The 19,138-nt window shown below is 38.9% G+C and overlaps 1 protein-coding gene across 1 annotated transcript in view; it reads left to right on the forward strand.

Annotated features, from left to right (window-relative positions):
- The window catches only part of LOC117315672 (neuronal acetylcholine receptor subunit alpha-10-like), a 100,089-nt gene extending 81,681 nt beyond the window's left edge, over positions 1–18,408 (forward strand). Inside the window, exons 4-7 of the mRNA XM_033869967.1 lie at positions 3,986–4,095; positions 4,264–4,444; positions 13,939–14,293; positions 16,151–18,408. Of these exons, the coding sequence (XP_033725858.1) occupies positions 3,986–4,095; positions 4,264–4,444; positions 13,939–14,293; positions 16,151–16,698 (1,194 nt within the window). The 3' untranslated portion in view covers positions 16,699–18,408. The remainder of the gene's footprint in view (positions 1–3,985; positions 4,096–4,263; positions 4,445–13,938; positions 14,294–16,150) is intronic.
- The last annotated feature ends 730 nt before the right edge of the window (positions 18,409–19,138 follow it).

The following is a 19,138-nucleotide window of genomic DNA, read 5'->3' on the forward strand; positions in this document are numbered from 1 at the left end:
AACCAAGGACATATAAAACATATGCTGTATTGAGCGTACTTTGAACGTCATTGAACTTTCAGACACTTATGGTGGTATGGCAAACATGTGTGTCCAATTTTTACAAGACACGATATCTCATCGGAAAAACTTCCTGTTTGCTACAGTAAAGATAGAAAATCTACATTTCATATTTCGAGTGCAAATATTCACATCATTAAATACTGTGACAAATATACATATTTTATAAATTTTAGCAAATATTTACAGGAAATGGCGGATTTTACATTTCATAGATATTTAACATGTTAAATGTTATCATTGAATAAAGTGCTAGTCAACCCGATCATCGATACCACCGTGTATACATTCTATCTCTGACCCTTGCACGTGCGGTTAGTTGATCACGTGGCTATGGGGTGCCGTTCGAGCTACAATGATAAGAAATTAATACGCGTAGAGACGCTATCGGTAGCTGCGATCAAGGGACTCATTACTATCGCAGCAGTATACAAGATATGATGCTAGGGTGAAATGGCTGCAATTAGTCCCACGGTGCCGTGGTAAACAAGTTTCTGATTATTCTTCCGCGGTTAGGAGATACCTACTAGTGATAAATTTCAAAATAAATATGTTTTTAATAATAATTTTGAATTTATAAACATATGAGGACCAGTTTTTGCTTCAAACTTGATGGCGAAGCCCCGTTTGACGCACATCCGGCGTAACCATTCAATAATGTGTTATTTAAAGTAAAAGTTCGCCTTACAATGGGGGAAGCTTATAATGATATGAAGTGTGTATTGGCGTGTTTTCATCAAGATTAAATCTTTAGATGATATAAAATCTTCGTAAAGGGATGAGTAGTGCGGCGGTTTCCTCCTCAAAGATATGTCTTAACGAGGAAGATACGGGTGACGCTAATGTTTACCATCAAATATCGTTTGTAAGATGGCAGAGTACCGACATTTTCACGTGTTAGTAGGAGAGCTTCAATACACGTACCTACATATACCACATTACAAAACAATGAAATAATTTATTACATTTTACCAGTAAAATATCGAAAATTATGCATTCTATAAAAGTGATTTTTTTTCAAAACATCATTTTTTTAAAAGATATTTTATGATTTTTTCCCCGATATGACCAATCAAAACACTGCTTACAAACAACCATGGGGGAATATGTTTGGTTTGTTTGGTTTAACGTCCTATTAACAGCTAGGGAATTAAAGGACGTTAAAGGTCGGTTAATACATGTGCAAATATATTTATATACATATATATATATTAACAAATTAATCCTATCGGTAAATCCATGTAACAGTTTCCTCTTCTCAACCCACACGCTTTCCTCCCCTCCCCGCACCCCCTCACTGCCTGTATTAAATAATGTAGTCCACTTTGTCAGTACCGTCATTTTGCCAATATGTTACAACTTATGGAGACAGATTAATATAAGTACACTGTACTTGTTTCTGAATCCGATCATTTTCATTTATGTTGCTGTACATGTTGTATGGAATCACAAATAAAATACAATTTAAACTAAAGGACGTGCCAGGTTTTGGAGGTGGAGGAAAGCCGGAGTACCCGGAGAAAAACCACCGGCCTATGGTCAGTACCAGGCAACTTCCCGACGTAGGTTTCGAACTCGCAACCCAGAGGTGGAGGGCTAGTGATAAAGTGTCGGGACACCTTAACCACTCGGCCACCGCGTCTCCCTCAATGAAATTAAAGTTGACTCATATGTTTTGCCTTAAAGATGTAATAAACAAAATATCAAACAGTATCTTCAGTAATATCAAATATATTTCACTCGTGCTGCACACTCGTGAAAAAACATCAAAATAGTAGCCCCAGTCGTGAAATATATTTGGTATTACTAAAGACACTGTTAGATTTCCTCTATATATTTAGGTCACATCACATTACATTTTTAGTTCCTTGAATTCATATTTTAAAGATTGTTAAAATGTAAAAAAAAAAAAAAAAAAAAAAATCTTTGTAAAATGAACAGATATTTTCAGTCTGTTATTGATCTTGAAGACTCTAATGAATCCTTGGCTTATTTCAACATGCAGACAAACTTTAGTATAGGTGAATTAAATGTCACACCCCGAAATGTAATAAATATGATTAAATTTTTTGAGGTAAGCAAAGCTTCAGGCCAATACAGAATGAGCCATAAAATGCAGTAAATGAGATTGCTGTACCTCTGTCAATTTTATTTTTTACGAGTCTCCTAATTTTATGTAAATTTTCTGAATTTTGGAAACTTGCTAATGTTAAACCACTTTACAAGAGATGAAACTCCTGAAAACTATACAGAACAATTTTTGTAATTGAGCTGTATCGGAAAGGTTTTTGAACGTACTGCATATACGAATGTCTATAATTACTTTGTTGAAGATAACTTGTTTTATTACATAATGCGTTTGATTTTCCTGAACTATACGCATAAGCTTTATTTTGAAATATTGCAAGTCTGATATGAATATTGCATGGTCACGTGTGAACTATTAAACACTGAAGGCCACGAAAAAAAATTTGTATAAAATAGAGGCTCAAAGAAAAAAAGTATATGCAATACCTATAATTTGATTATCAGACTATACAGAAATAAGTTACATTTATATTTGTGATATTGCATTTATGACGTAGTAATCATGGTGACGTCATAATGTCCATGTGTAAATTTTCAGTCGTCGAGATAAATAAAATGCAATTCCACTATTTTTCAAGCAAGTTTCATATCAAATATATAAAAAGTAAGGACTTTTGAATCGGTTAATATGGTGTAATAACGACCCGGCGGAATCTAAAATATTAACCGAGGGGAAAATTCTATCAGGTTGATATCACACCATATTGCCCTCACCCAAGGTTTATAATTGATGTTTTTTGCTCATGCTATTAGAGTCTATTTAAAACATTTTAAAACTTGATGTAACGGAATCTTTAATATGATAGAACGTGCAGTGCTATGCAATTATATTTAGTAACGTAAGTGGTTGTTAGATAAGATCTGCATGTGACTCGAGTGATGTACAATTGTACATATCATATCCCACAACGACGAATGCTGTGACATATCTCAACAATAATATAAAGTCATAAAAAAAAGAAAAAAAAATAGAAGAAAGAATAATAAAAAAGAAAAGAAAAATGAAATATGACCTGATTTAAATATCTTTCAGAACGCAGTATTTACTGGTAATTTGTATTTTCTTAATTTATTATTTTTTAACAATATAATGCATGTACATTCATTCTGAATAATCTTTATTTATTTAAACAATACATACTTTAATTCGGAATGCATTCATTCTACACTTACACGGCAATGTCTCGATGTTTACTGACAAGAAAGAAATGTTATTTGAGACAGTGATTGACATCCATCGGCTGCCGATGTGACGTCACAATTGTAGTCATAATGTAATACGACAAAGAACGTAGAAAATGTTTAGTCCTGAACTGACTCGTCATGGCGTTTATATTTGTAATAAAACACAAAAATTCCAATTTTACTGGAATGGCTTCTTGATGATGTTATCACCTGGATGACTGATACAATGGTACCAAAAGTCTTATCAGACAAGTTTTGACAAAACGTAGATAATCATGACGTTAAAATAACGTCATTTTTGTCAAGTGATCTAGAATTTACATGCATCTATGTTCCGGTGAATATACTCACAATTAACGTGTAATTAGTATGTAATTAACGTGTTATTTGTGTTGTTAACGTGTAATTACATCGCATGTAATTTACATGTAATTCGTCTGTGATTAACATGTAATTCGTCGGTAATTTCCAGATGTGCCATTTGGAAGCTATTGCGCTTTTTGTAGATATGGAAGCAACAGAACATCAATGGATATTGAATTAAAAAAAAAAAAAAAAAAAATAGAAGAAGACATCATTGTTTTTTGGTCATATGTTGTTAAAACTGTGTCAGATTGTATGACGTAATATGTGACGTCAAACGTCCTTTCAGGAATGGTATGACGAAAAGCTCAGCTGGGACTATGCAGATTATGGAGGTTTGACCAGCATACGGATACCATGTAACCGGATATGGCTACCGGATGTCGTCCTCTACAACAGGTAGTACACATGCGCAAATTCAATCTCGTTCCGTCTGGCCATTATAGGCTCGCTTGTCTATGCAAAGTCATGATCGTTCAAATTATCTGAACATTATTATTTTCCTCACAAAAGCAAAAATCTCAAATTTACCTCGCAGAATGCAAAGAAAAAATGATTTTATTGCAGCGTTGACGATTATACATCCGGGTACATGCCGAGCCTCGCTATGGTCCACAACGACAGCCGGGTATTTTGGGGTCCCGTCGTCCGTTTCAGGAGTTCATGTAAAATCGACATAACGTTTTTCCCTTTTGATGACCAGATGTGTAAACTAAAGTTAGGATCCTGGGCATACCACGGATTTCAGGTACGTATGGGATGTAACTGTGTAGTCAGGGGGCAGTACTCTGTATTAAAGGGACATAACTCAGGCAGAGAGGGAAATAACTCGGTATACAATTAGAGAACAACTTGTAACCTCATTAACTTCAGCGCGAAGAGTTCAGAAATAAAAATGAAATTGATGCAAATGTTTTTACCGAGTGATGTAGACTTTCTTGATCGTAGTTTGTACAAAACAAAACTGCTACAGAAAAAAAATCACATAATTTCTAATTCTAATTCTTATTAATATAAACGCATTTTGTCACTTTAAAGTGACAGTATCTGAATTCGTTTGCCGAAATCCATAATTCTAGACGTTGCATACAAGTTGATTTAATATCTACATTCAACGGAAAACGCTGCCATTGTAATTTGATATGAACACATTATATACATATACATGTATGTGATAGACTGTTAATAACACTTGAGACACCCACGCATCTAACAAATGGGTTAATATGGCCTAACAGTTTTTCTACTGACGTAAATTAAACCTTGAGAACAATCGAATCTGTCTGTATCTTTCTGCTATACACGGTATAGCCAATGCGAGTTTGAACAGAAGAAAGTTTGTACGAATCAGTATAGAATATCAAGTGCAAAAAGCGATTGCGTTGGCAAGTGGATTGACAAGTATTTTGTTTTGAATGTCCAGATAGCAATTGCTACCACAAATCAAGCCATCAGCTTGCATCTGATAACACGGAAATGAAAGAAAGCTTACGAGAAAGATTGGAAATAGGAAGAATGGTTTGAAGTATGATCGCGATTGATTAGATTTCGCCATATTCGCGGTCATAATATTACACCGTGAACAAACATACCCTGCGGAAATTTAAATGATTTAATATCTATTTAATATTTTAGAGAAAACTGGTGTGGTGTATCACTACTCATCTCTAGAAGAATAATAAAGTATTCCAAGATAGAAAAAAACAAAAAAACAAAAAACAAAACAACAAAAAACAAAATCAAAACAAAAACAAAAACAAAACAAAAACCAACAGTGCCGTGATAAGTCGCGTTTTCGTGGCTATACTTTTGGAAGAAGTCGCTCTCTGACAACTCGCGGGATGGTATACGAAAGCGCTCCTCCAGCTTTTGTACAGAGTTCCAACCAAGGGAGATAACTCATCCAGTTTTCACTGTACTATGCACACCAATATATAGACACTTTCTACTTCGGAATGTTTACAGAACAATATTGCGCAAACTATAAATGCTCGCAAACTAGTCCCTTCTAGGACAACCGTGAAATGTTCCTACTGTGAATTTTAAACAAAAGTATACAGCAATATGCGATTTTCGGATATCAACGTTATCATTTAAACTTTATATAAACGAAAGTACACATCACCTGAGAGTGATTGAGTCGTTATCGGAAAGGGGCAGATACAACGTCATCGATACCACGCCTCTCGCTCTTAATGTTCTCATGCCTTCAGCGATAAATATCATGATCTGAAGTTTATGGAACAAAATGCCTCACATTAAATTATCAATTTGATTATATCAGGATGAAACACTATTCCGCCATGGATGTTATCTTGTTTCTTTGAGTCAGTCTCTGCCACCATCTGTCAATGATCTTAACAGTTCGCCTCCCCACATACTAATTTGATAATTTCTCTTTGAAAAAACATACAAAGGCGCGATAATGACGCGTTAGTAATCGACATTTCACACCGAAGCCATTTTTTATCTAAATGGTACATCAAACACAATGTAGCAAATTATACGGAAGTTAGATCAACTTTTGTTGGTTTTTCCTTTGAAGATTTACGTAAAGGGAGGTAACCATGAATCAGATTTTGCTCTCGTTTAATCCAGGAATTATGAAGATAAAGTGATATATATCAAATAACATTCCATGCATCTATGATGTTTTAAAGTTTTGTGAGAAAATTGCTGACAAAAATGCCAGGATAATTTACGAGCCGGCACGCGGCGAGATTTTATTAACAATTACATCGTTACGGAATTTGATGTAGTTTTAAATTCTTACCATATCTACCATGATATAAGGTATACAAAAGAAGTAGCCTGTTTTAATCTTTGCTTGCAATAAAGGAAATTCTGAATCTGATATAATAAGACAACAAAGAGTGCCAATAAAAAAAAAAGAGAAAAAAGAAGAAGAAGAAGAAGAAGAAGAAAAAAAAAACAAAAAAAAACAAACAAAAAAACACAACACACACGCAAAAACTGCAATTTGATGGTATTACAGATGATTCGGTATCTATGGTAATTTATATTCAATAGAACACACTGTGGGAGGTGTTGTTAAGACAGAAAATTCTGATACTGAAGGTAGATATATATTGTATATACATTTTGTAATGTGAGCGATGTGGGCGGTAACGCATTTTGTTTGAAATAGAAACAACACGTCCTTCAGTTTGATTAGAATGCGGAAATACAGAGCTTAGTTGTTTGAGAATTGGTGTCTTTGACATCATCTTGACCAATCTATGTCGGAGTCCACCCGCGTAGTGCACGTGCATCATACAACATCAGGTGGTTCAATTCGATTGGCTTACAAATGGTTATATTACCATTTGCTCTGCATTGTCAATATATAACACTGCCAAACACGATAGAAAGTTATTGGTACATAATTCTAACGTAACGTGATATGAAGAACAATATCCGTGACGTCATCACTTAATGACGTCTTTTTGTTGGACGACACTATATTTTGTGTATTTTTACGTCAAGAAATTCCGTGCTACAAGATTAAAAAAAAAAAAAAAAAACAAAAAACAAAAACAAACAACAAAAAACAAAAACAACAACAACAGATTGATCGATGTTTATGTTATATATTGATATAGTCAAACCAGAATGACCTGTCGCGTTAACAGTTTTGTCGCTAAATCTAGACCATTATAAATACAAATGATGCAGCTGATGATAAGGTTTGTTACATTATAAACAACTAACAGATATACATTTATATATACAAAGCACCTATTTCCCCCAAATGTGCTAATCAAGTTCAACACGACAGGTCATTTTGGTCGGACTGTATACATGTTGAAATAAAATTGATAATTTTGTGTTTATTTCCAAAAACTTTATTTTTGCCGCGAACGATCGCCTGTAGTCGTGACGTCACAACAAATAGTTTCGCTGAGAGCACGACTTTGGAATGCGACCACACATGACAGATTCGACAAAAAACAAAACTCAAAACGGAAATGTAAATATCAAGTGCATTCTTTGGAGTTATGGTTCAAATGACGCGAGTTATTAAATTTGTCAGCAATCATGTGAGCAAAATTGAACCATGAAATTTCAAAGAAGGCAGTAAAATGCTTAAATAAACGTATTGACTCCGCTGTTCACAGGTGTTTGGTGAAATATCGCGCATTCATCATAAAACATAACATCTGTTCAACAGGAAACGCTGTAGTAATCTGGAATAACTAAAAGGGTCGTAAAATATATTATATACGTATATTATATATATCATCTATCATATATTATATTATATATATGTATATGTGTTCTGACTGATTGTTTATCATACTGTTTGCTCTACTGGTTGGTTTTAATTTTCGATTGAAGTTATAACTTACCCATATTTCTCCAAGAAATTAGAAGTAAGATAAAACGTTCAAAATACCCTTCAAAATTTCTTTGTAAATCTCCAAGAATCTGATCACGAGTCATAGGAGAGCCGAACAATGTAGTCTATTGTATCACACTGCATGCTGATAATTAAGGGAACCTACAAAAGAACAAAAATGTTCTGTCCGCATTGCACAACTTCAAATTTAGATTTTTGCCCTGTTTTCTTGTCTGATATTTTTCTAAGATTAGTCCTTTACACTAGTATCCACCAAGACACCCAATATATGACCCTGGGTGTTGGTTTCCCCCTAACCCCGTCCTGATGTAACTCTTATTGTTGGTGTTTTTCTAGACAACCAGCCGTCCTCGTATGACCCTGGCTGTTGGTTTCTTCTAAAACAACCGCCCTTCCTCGTATGACCCTGGCTGTTGGTTTCTTCTAAAACAACCGCCCTTCCTCGTATAACCCTGGCTGTTGGTTTCTTCTAAAACAACCGCCCTTCCTCATATGACAATGGCTGTTGGTTTCTTTATATACAACCACCCTTCCTCGTATGACCCTGGCTGTTGGTTCCTTCATATACAACCACCCTTCCTCGTATGACCCTGGCTGTTGGTTTCTTCATATACAACCACCCTTCCTCGTATGACCCTGGCTGTTGGTTTCTTCTAAAACAACCGCCCTTCCTCGTATGAACCTGGCTGTTGGTTTCTTCCAAAACAACCGCCCTTCCTCGTATGACCCTGGCTGTTGGTTTCTTCTAAAACAACCGCCCTTCCTCGTATGACCCTGGCTGTTGGTTTCTTCTAAAACAACCGCCCTTCCTCGTATGACCCTTGCTGTTGGTTTCTTCATATACAACAGCCCTTCCTCGTATGACCCTGGCTGTTGGTTTCTTCTAAAACAACCGCCCTTCCTCGTATGACCCTGGCTGTTGGTTTCTTCCAAAACAACCGCCCTTCCTCGTATGACCCTGGCTGTTGGTTTCTTCTAAAACAACCGCCCTTCCTCGTATGACCCTGGCTGTTGGTTTCTTCTAAAACAACCGCCCTTCCTCGTATGACCCTTGCTGTTGGTTTCTTCATATACAACAGCCCTTCCTCGTATGAACCTGGCTGTTGGTTTCTTCCAAAACAACCGCCCTTCCTCGTATGACCATGGCTGTTGGTTTCTTCTAAAACAACCGCCCTTCCTCGTATGACCCTGGCTGTTGGTTTCTTCTAAAACAACCACCCTTCCTCGTATGACCCTTGCTGTTGGTTTCTTCATATACAACAGCCCTTCCTCGTATGACCCTGGCTGTTGGTTTCTTCTAAAACAACCGCCCTTCCTCGTATGACCATGGCTGTTGGTTTCTTCTAAAACAACCGCCCTTCCTCGTATAACCCTGGCTGTTGGTTTCTTCTAAAACAACCGCCCTTCCTCATATGACAATGGCTGTTGGTTTCTTTATATACAACCACCCTTCCTCGTATGACCCTGGCTGTTGGTTCCTTCATATACAACCACCCTTCCTCGTATGACCCTGGCTGTTGGTTTCTTCATATACAACCACCCTTCCTCGTATGACCCTGGCTGTTGGTTTCTTCTAAAACAACCGCCCTTCCTCGTATGAACCTGGCTGTTGGTTTCTTCCAAAACAACCGCCCTTCCTCGTATGACCCTGGCTGTTGGTTTCTTCTAAAACAACCGCCCTTCCTCGTATGACCCTGGCTGTTGGTTTCTTCTAAAACAACCGCGCTTCCTCGTATGACCCTTGCTGTTGGTTTCTTCATATACAACAGCCCTTCCTCGTATGACCCTGGCTGTTGGTTTCTTCTAAAACAACCGCCCTTCCTCGTATGACCATGGCTGTTGGTTTCTTCCAAAACAACCGCCCTTCCTCGTATGACCCTGGCTGTTGGTTTCTTCTAAAACAACCGCCCTTCCTCGTATGACCCTGGCTGTTGGTTTCTTCTAAAACAACCGCCCTTCCTCGTATGACCCTGGCTGTTGGTTTCTTCTAAAACAACCGCCCTTCCTCGTATAACCCTGGCTGTTGGTTTCTTCTAAAACAACCGCCCTTCCTCATATGACAATGGCTGTTGGTTTCTTTATATACAACCGCCCTTCCTCGTATGACCCTGGCTGTTGGTTTCTTCATATACAACCGCCCTTCCTCGTATGACCCTGGCTGTTGGTTTCTTCATATACAACCACCCTTCCTCGTATGACCCTGGCTGTTGGTTTCTTCTAAAACAACCGCCCTTCCTCGTATGAACCTGGCTGTTGGTTTCTTCCAAAACAACCGCCCTTCCTCGTATGACCCTGGCTGTTGGTTTCTTCTAAAACAACCGCCCTTCCTCGTATGACCCTGGCTGTTGGTTTCTTCTAAAACAACCGCCCTTCCTCGTATGACCCTTGCTGTTGGTTTCTTCATATACAACAGCCCTTCCTCGTATGACCCTGGCTGTTGGTTTCTTCTAAAACAACCGCCCTTCCTCGTATGACCATGGCTGTTGGTTTCTTCCAAAACAACCGCCCTTCCTCGTATGACCCTGGCTGTTGGTTTCTTCTAAAACAACCGCCCTTCCTCGTATGACCCTGGCTGTTGGTTTCTTCTAAAACAACCGCCCTTCCTCGTATGACCCTTGCTGTTGGTTTCTTCATATACAACAGCCCTTCCTCGTATGAACCTGGCTGTTGGTTTCTTCCAAAACAACCGCCCTTCCTCGTATGACCATGGCTGTTGGTTTCTTCTAAAACAACCGCCCTTCCTCGTATGACCCTGGCTGTTGGTTTCTTCTAAAACAACCACCCTTCCTCGTATGACCCTTGCTGTTGGTTTCTTCATATACAACAGCCCTTCCTCGTATGACCCTGGCTGTTGGTTTCTTCTAAAACAACCGCCCTTCCTCGTATGACCATGGCTGTTGGTTTCTTCTAAAACAACCGCCCTTCCTCGTATAACCCTGGCTGTTGGTTTCTTCTAAAACAACCGCCCTTCCTCATATGACAATGGCTGTTGGTTTCTTTATATACAACCACCCTTCCTCGTATGACCCTGGCTGTTGGTTTCTTCATATACAACCACCCTTCCTCGTATGACCCTGGCTGTTGGTTTCTTCATATACAACCACCCTTCCTCGTATGACCCTGGCTGTTGGTTTCTTCCAAAACAACCGCCCTTCCTCGTATGAACCTGGCTGTTGGTTTCTTCCAAAACAACCGCCCTTCCTCGTATGAACCTGGCTGTTGGTTTCTTCCAAAACAACCGCCCTTCCTCGTATGACCCTGGCTGTTGGTTTCTTCTAAAACAACCGCCCTTCCTCGTATGACCCTTGCTGTTGGTTTCTTCATATACAACAGCCCTTCCTCGTATGACCCTGGCTGTTGGTTTCTTCTAAAACAACCGCCCTTCCTCGTATGACCATGGCTGTTGGTTTCTTCCAAAACAACCGCCCTTCCTCGTATGACCCTGGCTGTTGGTTTCTTCTAAAACAACCGCCCTTCCTCGTATGACCCTGGCTGTTGGTTTCTTCTAAAACAACCGCCCTTCCTCGTATGACCCTTGCTGTTGGTTTCTTCATATACAACAGCCCTTCCTCGTATGAACCTGGCTGTTGGTTTCTTCCAAAACAACCGCCCTTCCTCGTATGACCATGGCTGTTGGTTTCTTCTAAAACAACCGCCCTTCCTCGTATGACCCTGGCTGTTGGTTTCTTCTAAAACAACCACCCTTCCTCGTATGACCCTTGCTGTTGGTTTCTTCATATACAACAGCCCTTCCTCGTATGACCCTGGCTGTTGGTTTCTTCTAAAACAACCGCCCTTCCTCGTATGACCATGGCTGTTGGTTTCTTCCAAAACAACCGCCCTTCCTCGTATGACCCTGGCTGTTGGTTTCTTCTAAAACAACCGCCCTTCCTCGTATGACCCTGGCTGTTGGTTTCTTCTAAAACAACCGCCCTTCCTCGTATGACCCTGGCTGTTGGTTTCTTCTAAAACAACCGCCCTTCCTCGTATGACCCTGGCTGTTGGTTTCTTCATATACAACCGCCCTTCCTCGTATGACCCTGGCTGTTGGTTTCTTCTAAAACAACCACCCTTCCTCGTATGACCCTGGCTGTTGGTTTCGTCATATACAACCGCCCTTCCTCGTATGACCATGACTGTTAGCTTCCCTTAGACTCTCCTCGTAAAGGGGCCCAGGCAATCGGTGTCCCCTAATCTTCATTCTCATGCAACACTGGCTGTTGGTGTACCCTTAAATTCCCTTCCTAATATGACCCGGGCTGTCGGTGTCGGTGTAAACCCCTCGTCCTGACATGACTCCGGCTGATGATGTCTTCTAGACACAATTCATCATATAACCCTGACTGTTGGTGTCTCTGGACACCCGTCATCATATAACCCTGACTGTTGGTGTCTCTGGACACCCGTCCTCATATAACCCTGACTGTTGGTGTCTCTGTACACCCGTCATCATATAACCCTGACTGTTGGTGTCTCTGTACACCCGTCATCATATAACCCTGACTGTTGGTGTCTCTGTACACCCGTCATCATATAACCCTGACTGTTGGTGTCTTCTAGACACAATTCTTCATATAACCCTGACTGTTGGTGTCTCTGTACACCCGTCCTCATATAACCCTGGCTGTTGGTGTCTCTGGACACCCGTCCTCATATAGCCCTGACTGTTGGTGTCTCTGTACACCCGTCATCATATAACCCTGACTGTTGGTGTCTCTGTACACCCGTCATCATATAACCCTGACTGTTGGTGTCTCTGGACACCCGTCATCATATAACCCTGACTGTTGGTGTCTCTGGACACCCGTCATCATATAACCCTGACTGTTGGTGTCTCTGGACACCCGGCATCATATAACCCTGACTGTTGGTGTCTCTGTACACCCGTCATCATATAACCCTGACTGTTGGTGTCTCTGGACACCCGTCATCATATAACCCTGACTGTTGGTGTCTCTGGACACCCGTCATCATATAACCCTGACTGTTGGTGTCTCTGGACACCCGGCATCATATAACCCTGACTTTTGGTGTCTCTGGACACCCGTCATCATATAACCCTGACTGTTGGTGTCTTCTAGACACAATTCATCATATAACCCTGACTGTTGGTGTCTCTGGACACCCGTCATCATATAACCCTGACTGTTGGTGTCTCTGGACACCCGTCATCATATAACCCTGACTGTTGGTGTCTCTGTACACCCGTCATCATATAACCCTGACTGTTGGTGTCTCTGGACACCCGTCATCATATAACCCTGACTGTTGGTGTCTCTGGACACCCGTCATCATATAACCCTGACTGTTGGTGTCTCTGGACACCCGTCCTCATATAACCCTGACTGTTGGTGACTCTGTACACCCGTCCTCATATAACCCTGACTGTTGGTGTCTCTGGACACCCGTCATCATATAACCCTGACTGGTGGTGACTCTGGACACCCGTCCTCATATAACCCTGACTGTTGGTGTCCCCCCTAGACACCCGTCCTCATATAACCCTGACTGTTGGTGTCTCTGGACACCCGTCATCATATAACCCTGACTGTTGGTGTCTCTGGACACCCGTCATCATATAACCCTGACTGTTGGTGTCTCTGGACACCCGTCATCATATAACCCTGACTGTTGGTGTCTCTGGACACCCGTCATCATATAACCCTGACTGTTGGTGTCTCTGTACACCCGTCATCATATAACCCTGACTGTTGGTGTCTTCTTGACACCCGTCCCAATATAACCATGGCCGTTGGTGTCGGTCTTAAAACTTATCCTCACATGATCATGGCTGTTGATATAGCACCTTAGCCAAACTTTCATTAATAAAAATTTCACATATTCAAGTTGTATAATGTTGACCTTTGACCTTTTCTCTCCAGGTAAACGTGTTCAATCGCTCCACGACGATCGACCTGTCCAACTTTGTCGACAACGGAGAATGGGAGCTAGTAGAAAACAAAGTGGAACGAAACCAGGTCTACTATAACTGCTGTTCCGAGCCTTTTCCGGATGTGACGTTTTACATTTATCTGCGCAGACGTATTAAATACTACTTCATGAACATCATCATACCTTGTATAATATTATCGTTTTTGTGCCTGGCCGGATTTCTACTTCCGCCGGAAAGTGGAGAGAAGATAACTCTGGGTCTATCAGTCCTGCTTACGATCACCGTATTTATGTTGATGGTGGCGGACAAGATGCCACAGACCTCCGAGTCAATTTCCGTCATCAGTAAGTATTTCTCAGATTCTGATTTCAGATTTTATTTCTCTCTCAGACATACAGAGTATGTGACAAGAGGTCACTATACATCAAATTCATGAAAACATGGCGGTTAGCAAAATATCAATGCAATAACAACAGATGGTACAATGATCAACTAATGTTGATTATCCAGTAATTTTTCAAGCTTTTGTAGAAATTTGCCGACATTCGATTAAATCTTCACATTACATATGGTAAATAATCCTTGTGTATCTTCAGAGCCGAAAAACATATCAACTATGTTTTTTTTTTCTGGGCCGAGTGGTTGCGTCCACAATCACCGCCGCCATGTTCTAATCTCTAATCTAAGGTCGATGGTCGAAAGAAAAATATCTACAAAGTTTGTACTGATTAACACTGTATTGAAGAATGGCGTCTGTCCAGAATGTCCGTTTAATAGTTAAAATAGGTTGTCTGTCCAGACTGTCCGTATTGTGTTAAAGATGGGATGTCTGTCTTAACTGTCCGTATTTTGATAAAGATATGATGTCCGTACTGACTGTCTGTATTTTGTTAAAGAAATGGTGTCTGTCCTGAATGTCCGTATTGTGTTAAAGATGGGATGTCTGTCTTAACTGTCCGTATTTTGATAAAGATATGATGTCCGTACTGACTGTCTGTATTTTGTTATTGATAGAATATCTGTCCCGACTGTCCGTATTTTGTTCAAGATATGATGTCTGTCCTGAATGTCCGTATTGTGTTAAAGTTTCAATGTCTGTATTGACTGTCCGTATTGTGTTAAAAATATGATGTCTGTCCTGACTGTCCGTATTTTGTTAAAGATATGAAGTCCGTCCAGACTATCCGTATTGTGTTAAAGAAATGGTGTCTGTCCTGAATGTCCGTATTGTGTTAAAGATGGGATGTCTGTCTTAACTGTCCGTATTTTGATAAAGATATGATGTCCGTCCTGACTGTCTGTATTTTGTTATTGATAGAATATCTGTCCCGACTGTCCTTATTTTGTTCAAGATATGATGTCTGTCCTGAATGTCCGTATTGTGTTAAAGTTTCAATGTCTGTATTGACTGTCCGTATTGTGTTAAAGATATGATGTCTGTCCTGACTGTCCGTATTTTGTTAAAGATATGATGTCCGTCCAGACTATCCGTATTGTGTTAAAGAAATGATGTCCGTCCTGACTGTCCGTATCGTGTTAAAGATACAATGTCTGTCCGTTTTGTGTTAAAGATAGTATGTCTTTCCCATCTGCCCGTGTAATGGCTGTCTTTATGGTGCATAATCCGTATCATATGATTAAAGGGAGATAACTCTTAAAAATGTAAACCACAACGTGCTATACGTCCCAGAATGTATTGTAGAAGTTTTGTAATGAATACAAAGAACACTGTGATCACCCTGAAGTTTAGGGAGCCTAAGAGCCTACTTGTTCACTTCTAATTCGCCTGATTTGGAAGGAAGACTTTTGTCTTCATGGAAGAACAGCTAAGGCATGAAGCTTAAGATGTAATTTTGTCAATGTGAGGTCTACACGTTTTCTTTTTCTACCATTAATACAAATTGAAAAAAATAAATAAATAAAAAAAAAAATTAAAAAAAAATTAATAAAAGAAAATAAAATAAAAGGCTAGTTGGATTACGGTTTACTCAGAAGTATAATCTATTTTGTACGTCCTCAAAATGTAGATATATCATGATCAGTTATGTCTTCGGAAAGTTTTAAGTTATTATGCATACAAGGCGAACCCGAGGGAAAAAAAATATATTTGCGAAAAAAAAGAAAAAAAAAAAAGAAAAAAGAAAAAAAAAAACCATAACTGATACAGATGTTTGTCCTGACGTCCGTTTTCTCTGTTACAGGTATATATCTGATGGTCGTTCTGTCAATGAGTTGTATGTCTGTCCTGACGTCCGTCTGGATCTTAAGTATACATCACCAGCGCGGGAAACCAAAACGAGTCCCAACTTGGTTACGGGTAGTTGTGCTGACGTTCGTAGCTAAATGTTTGTGTGTGAATATACGACTTTTTGGTACAAAAGATAGAATTTTAGACTACCGGAACCGGAAGAAAAATAAAAATAAGAAAATCAGAGTCGCAATGGAGGATCCGGAAATCATACGCATGGACGCTAACGTAAGAGATCACTTTGACATTGAAAATAGTATGTCAACAATCGAAAACAATATTTATAGAGAAAGTTACCTCGAGCGCGAGGACGCTATCAAGGAGTTAATTGATCTGCTACAAACGCGCCACCTGGAGGAACTTTACGAAGAGGAAGTCTACAAGGAATGGAGGGACGTTGCCTTCGTTCTTGACCGGATGTTCTTCGTTTTGTTTTTATTGATAACAACCATAGCAACCGTTTGTATCTTAGAGATGCGCCCGTCTCCTGGAAAACACTAACTGATGACGTCATTCCACGTATTGACAATTTATCCGAAAATATACATAAATGACGTCATCATGCAATTCACAGGGTTAATTGTATATATTATGATTATTTACTCTTGTACAAGTAATTCGTCTTCCATAATTTTCGAATCAGATGTTTTACGAACTGATTTCCGTAAGGTGACGATTTCATTGTAATGATGACGCTGTGACGTCATTGTGTAAAGAGAGTGAATTTATGCAAAACTGAACCTGACAGGAGCTTTTGAAAATACATGTAATGACGTGTATGTACCGGGTTGTTATTGGCTTAAATGGAAATATGTAAGATGATCAACGCTGTCGGTTTCCCTTAATATGATTTAGTTAAATTGTTCTGTTATTTTCAAAATCGTATCGACATTTGCAATTTTTTTGGTAAAAAATTGGAGTTTTATATTTAAGTTCAAATTCATGTAATATAGGCCGTTTGATATTCATTTGAAGTAGATTTTTCACAATTATTGATTTTTAATGTGGTAGATATGAATATTTATTAACCCCAAGCTTATGACATTGACCGACGAGAAGCGGGGTTGGATATCATATTATAAGGGTAAATAAATATACTCATACACGACAAAAGCTAAGGTTGATAACTATTTTGTTTTGCATACATGATACGTGTTATTAAAAAGTAAATATATGACGTCACGAAATTGAAATTAATCGCGTATTATTTCAATATATTTCCTGTTGCTCAGATCTCGCTCAGTGAGAAGTGGGACTTCAAAGCCAACACATAACCAGTGTTTATCCTCCTTATGGTAATAATGTTTCTGGATATTATCCATATGTGTCTTTCTAGATTCATAACACTTGATACTGTACATGTAGATGAATTTGATGGTCGGATGGCAAACTTGCCTTTCACCCATGCGGCCACGGTTCGATTCCCCGATCGGACGTGAAAAAGTATGGGGGTCACCTGCCTGACCACGTGGGTTTTCCCCAGGTTCTATAGTTTCCTCCCACAGTAAGACCCCTCGCGTGCTTCGATCCGGTTGATGTAGCTTGTTTCGAAGTTGTAAAATGAATAAAGTTTACATTTTTCTATCTACAATTGATGGTAAAAAATAAACTACATTTATTCTCAACTTATATTTACTATGGTACACAGTAAAGTAAAGCGAGTTCTACTTAATGTTTATAGACAGATAAACTTATGAATAAGCCAATAATTGTTCCGCTCAGTGATAGGTGGCGTGGAATACCTAAGGTTTGGAGATTACATGAAAGACACTGTCTCACGCGTTTTGTATACGTAGTACCCAATATCTGATGACGTATCATATTTATAGTCGCCATGTTATTGTGATCACATATATGTTAATAACTATGAAAGGTTAAATAGTATGTCCAGTTTAAACATAACAATTTCGTCCAAGTCGTGTCAAAAGGTTCTGATGACAAGAAAACCTCTGGTGTGGTTAATGAATGCTTTGATTTTTATTTTAGCGTTCGATATACATGTAATATACTGATGTTGTCGTGTTTCACAAAGTTACGTAGCGGGGTATTATAAAAAAAATGTTTTATTTTACCGCATTGTTCATGATGATCAGCAAGATATGATGAAGCCAGGTTTGTTTTGAAAGTATGAATGTCAGTTACTTAAGCATTGATGTCATTTTTTTTAGTTTCATCGGGGTATGAAACAAATTTTGTTTGCAGACTGTATGAATCCGCGTAGCGGATTCTTACAGAAGTTTGCAAACAAAATTTGTTTCATACCCCGATGAAACTAAAACATAATTGACATCAACGCTTATAATTAATTTTTGAAAATGATTTTCTAATTTAAAACATGGTTTATGTACAATTTTACTGGTTTTAAATGGGATTCTTTTTCTCAAATCAATACGCAACGTCAATTGTCGTATTGTGACGTCACATTTTTCGCGCCATTCTCGGAATTTCTTTCATGAAAAAGAATTTTTCGACCAATCGCATTTGAGTATTTACCATGAAAACAAAGAAAAATTAATCATATGAATATAGATATCAACAGCTACTCATCTTTTGGGGGTGATTACGATTGTCCTATACGTTAGTGTGGTCAAAATTATTTACCTTACGTTTGAAGTAATTGTAAGTCCGTCTAGAAAACGGAAGAACGTTGTTGTGTTGTACTTTATATTTTGAAAAACACCAGTAACACGTTCGTTACTCAACGACGTGTTTATTACAATAACCATACGACAAGAGAGACCCGGATGTAGGCCAATACAAATTGCGACTCAGACGCATGAGAATGAGTGTGTGATTGTGCGGAACGCACTTAACCAAAATACAACACACGTTAGATGATTAGCTGTGAGTGTCTGTCATGATATGCATGACGCGTGCTGTAATTTGCCAAGGTGAACAAAATATATCTATAAACGTAACTGTTTTTCCCAGAGAGCATGGC

This window comes from Pecten maximus, chromosome 17 (genome assembly GCF_902652985.1).
Source record: "Pecten maximus chromosome 17, xPecMax1.1, whole genome shotgun sequence".
NCBI lineage: Eukaryota > Metazoa > Mollusca > Bivalvia > Pectinida > Pectinidae > Pecten > Pecten maximus.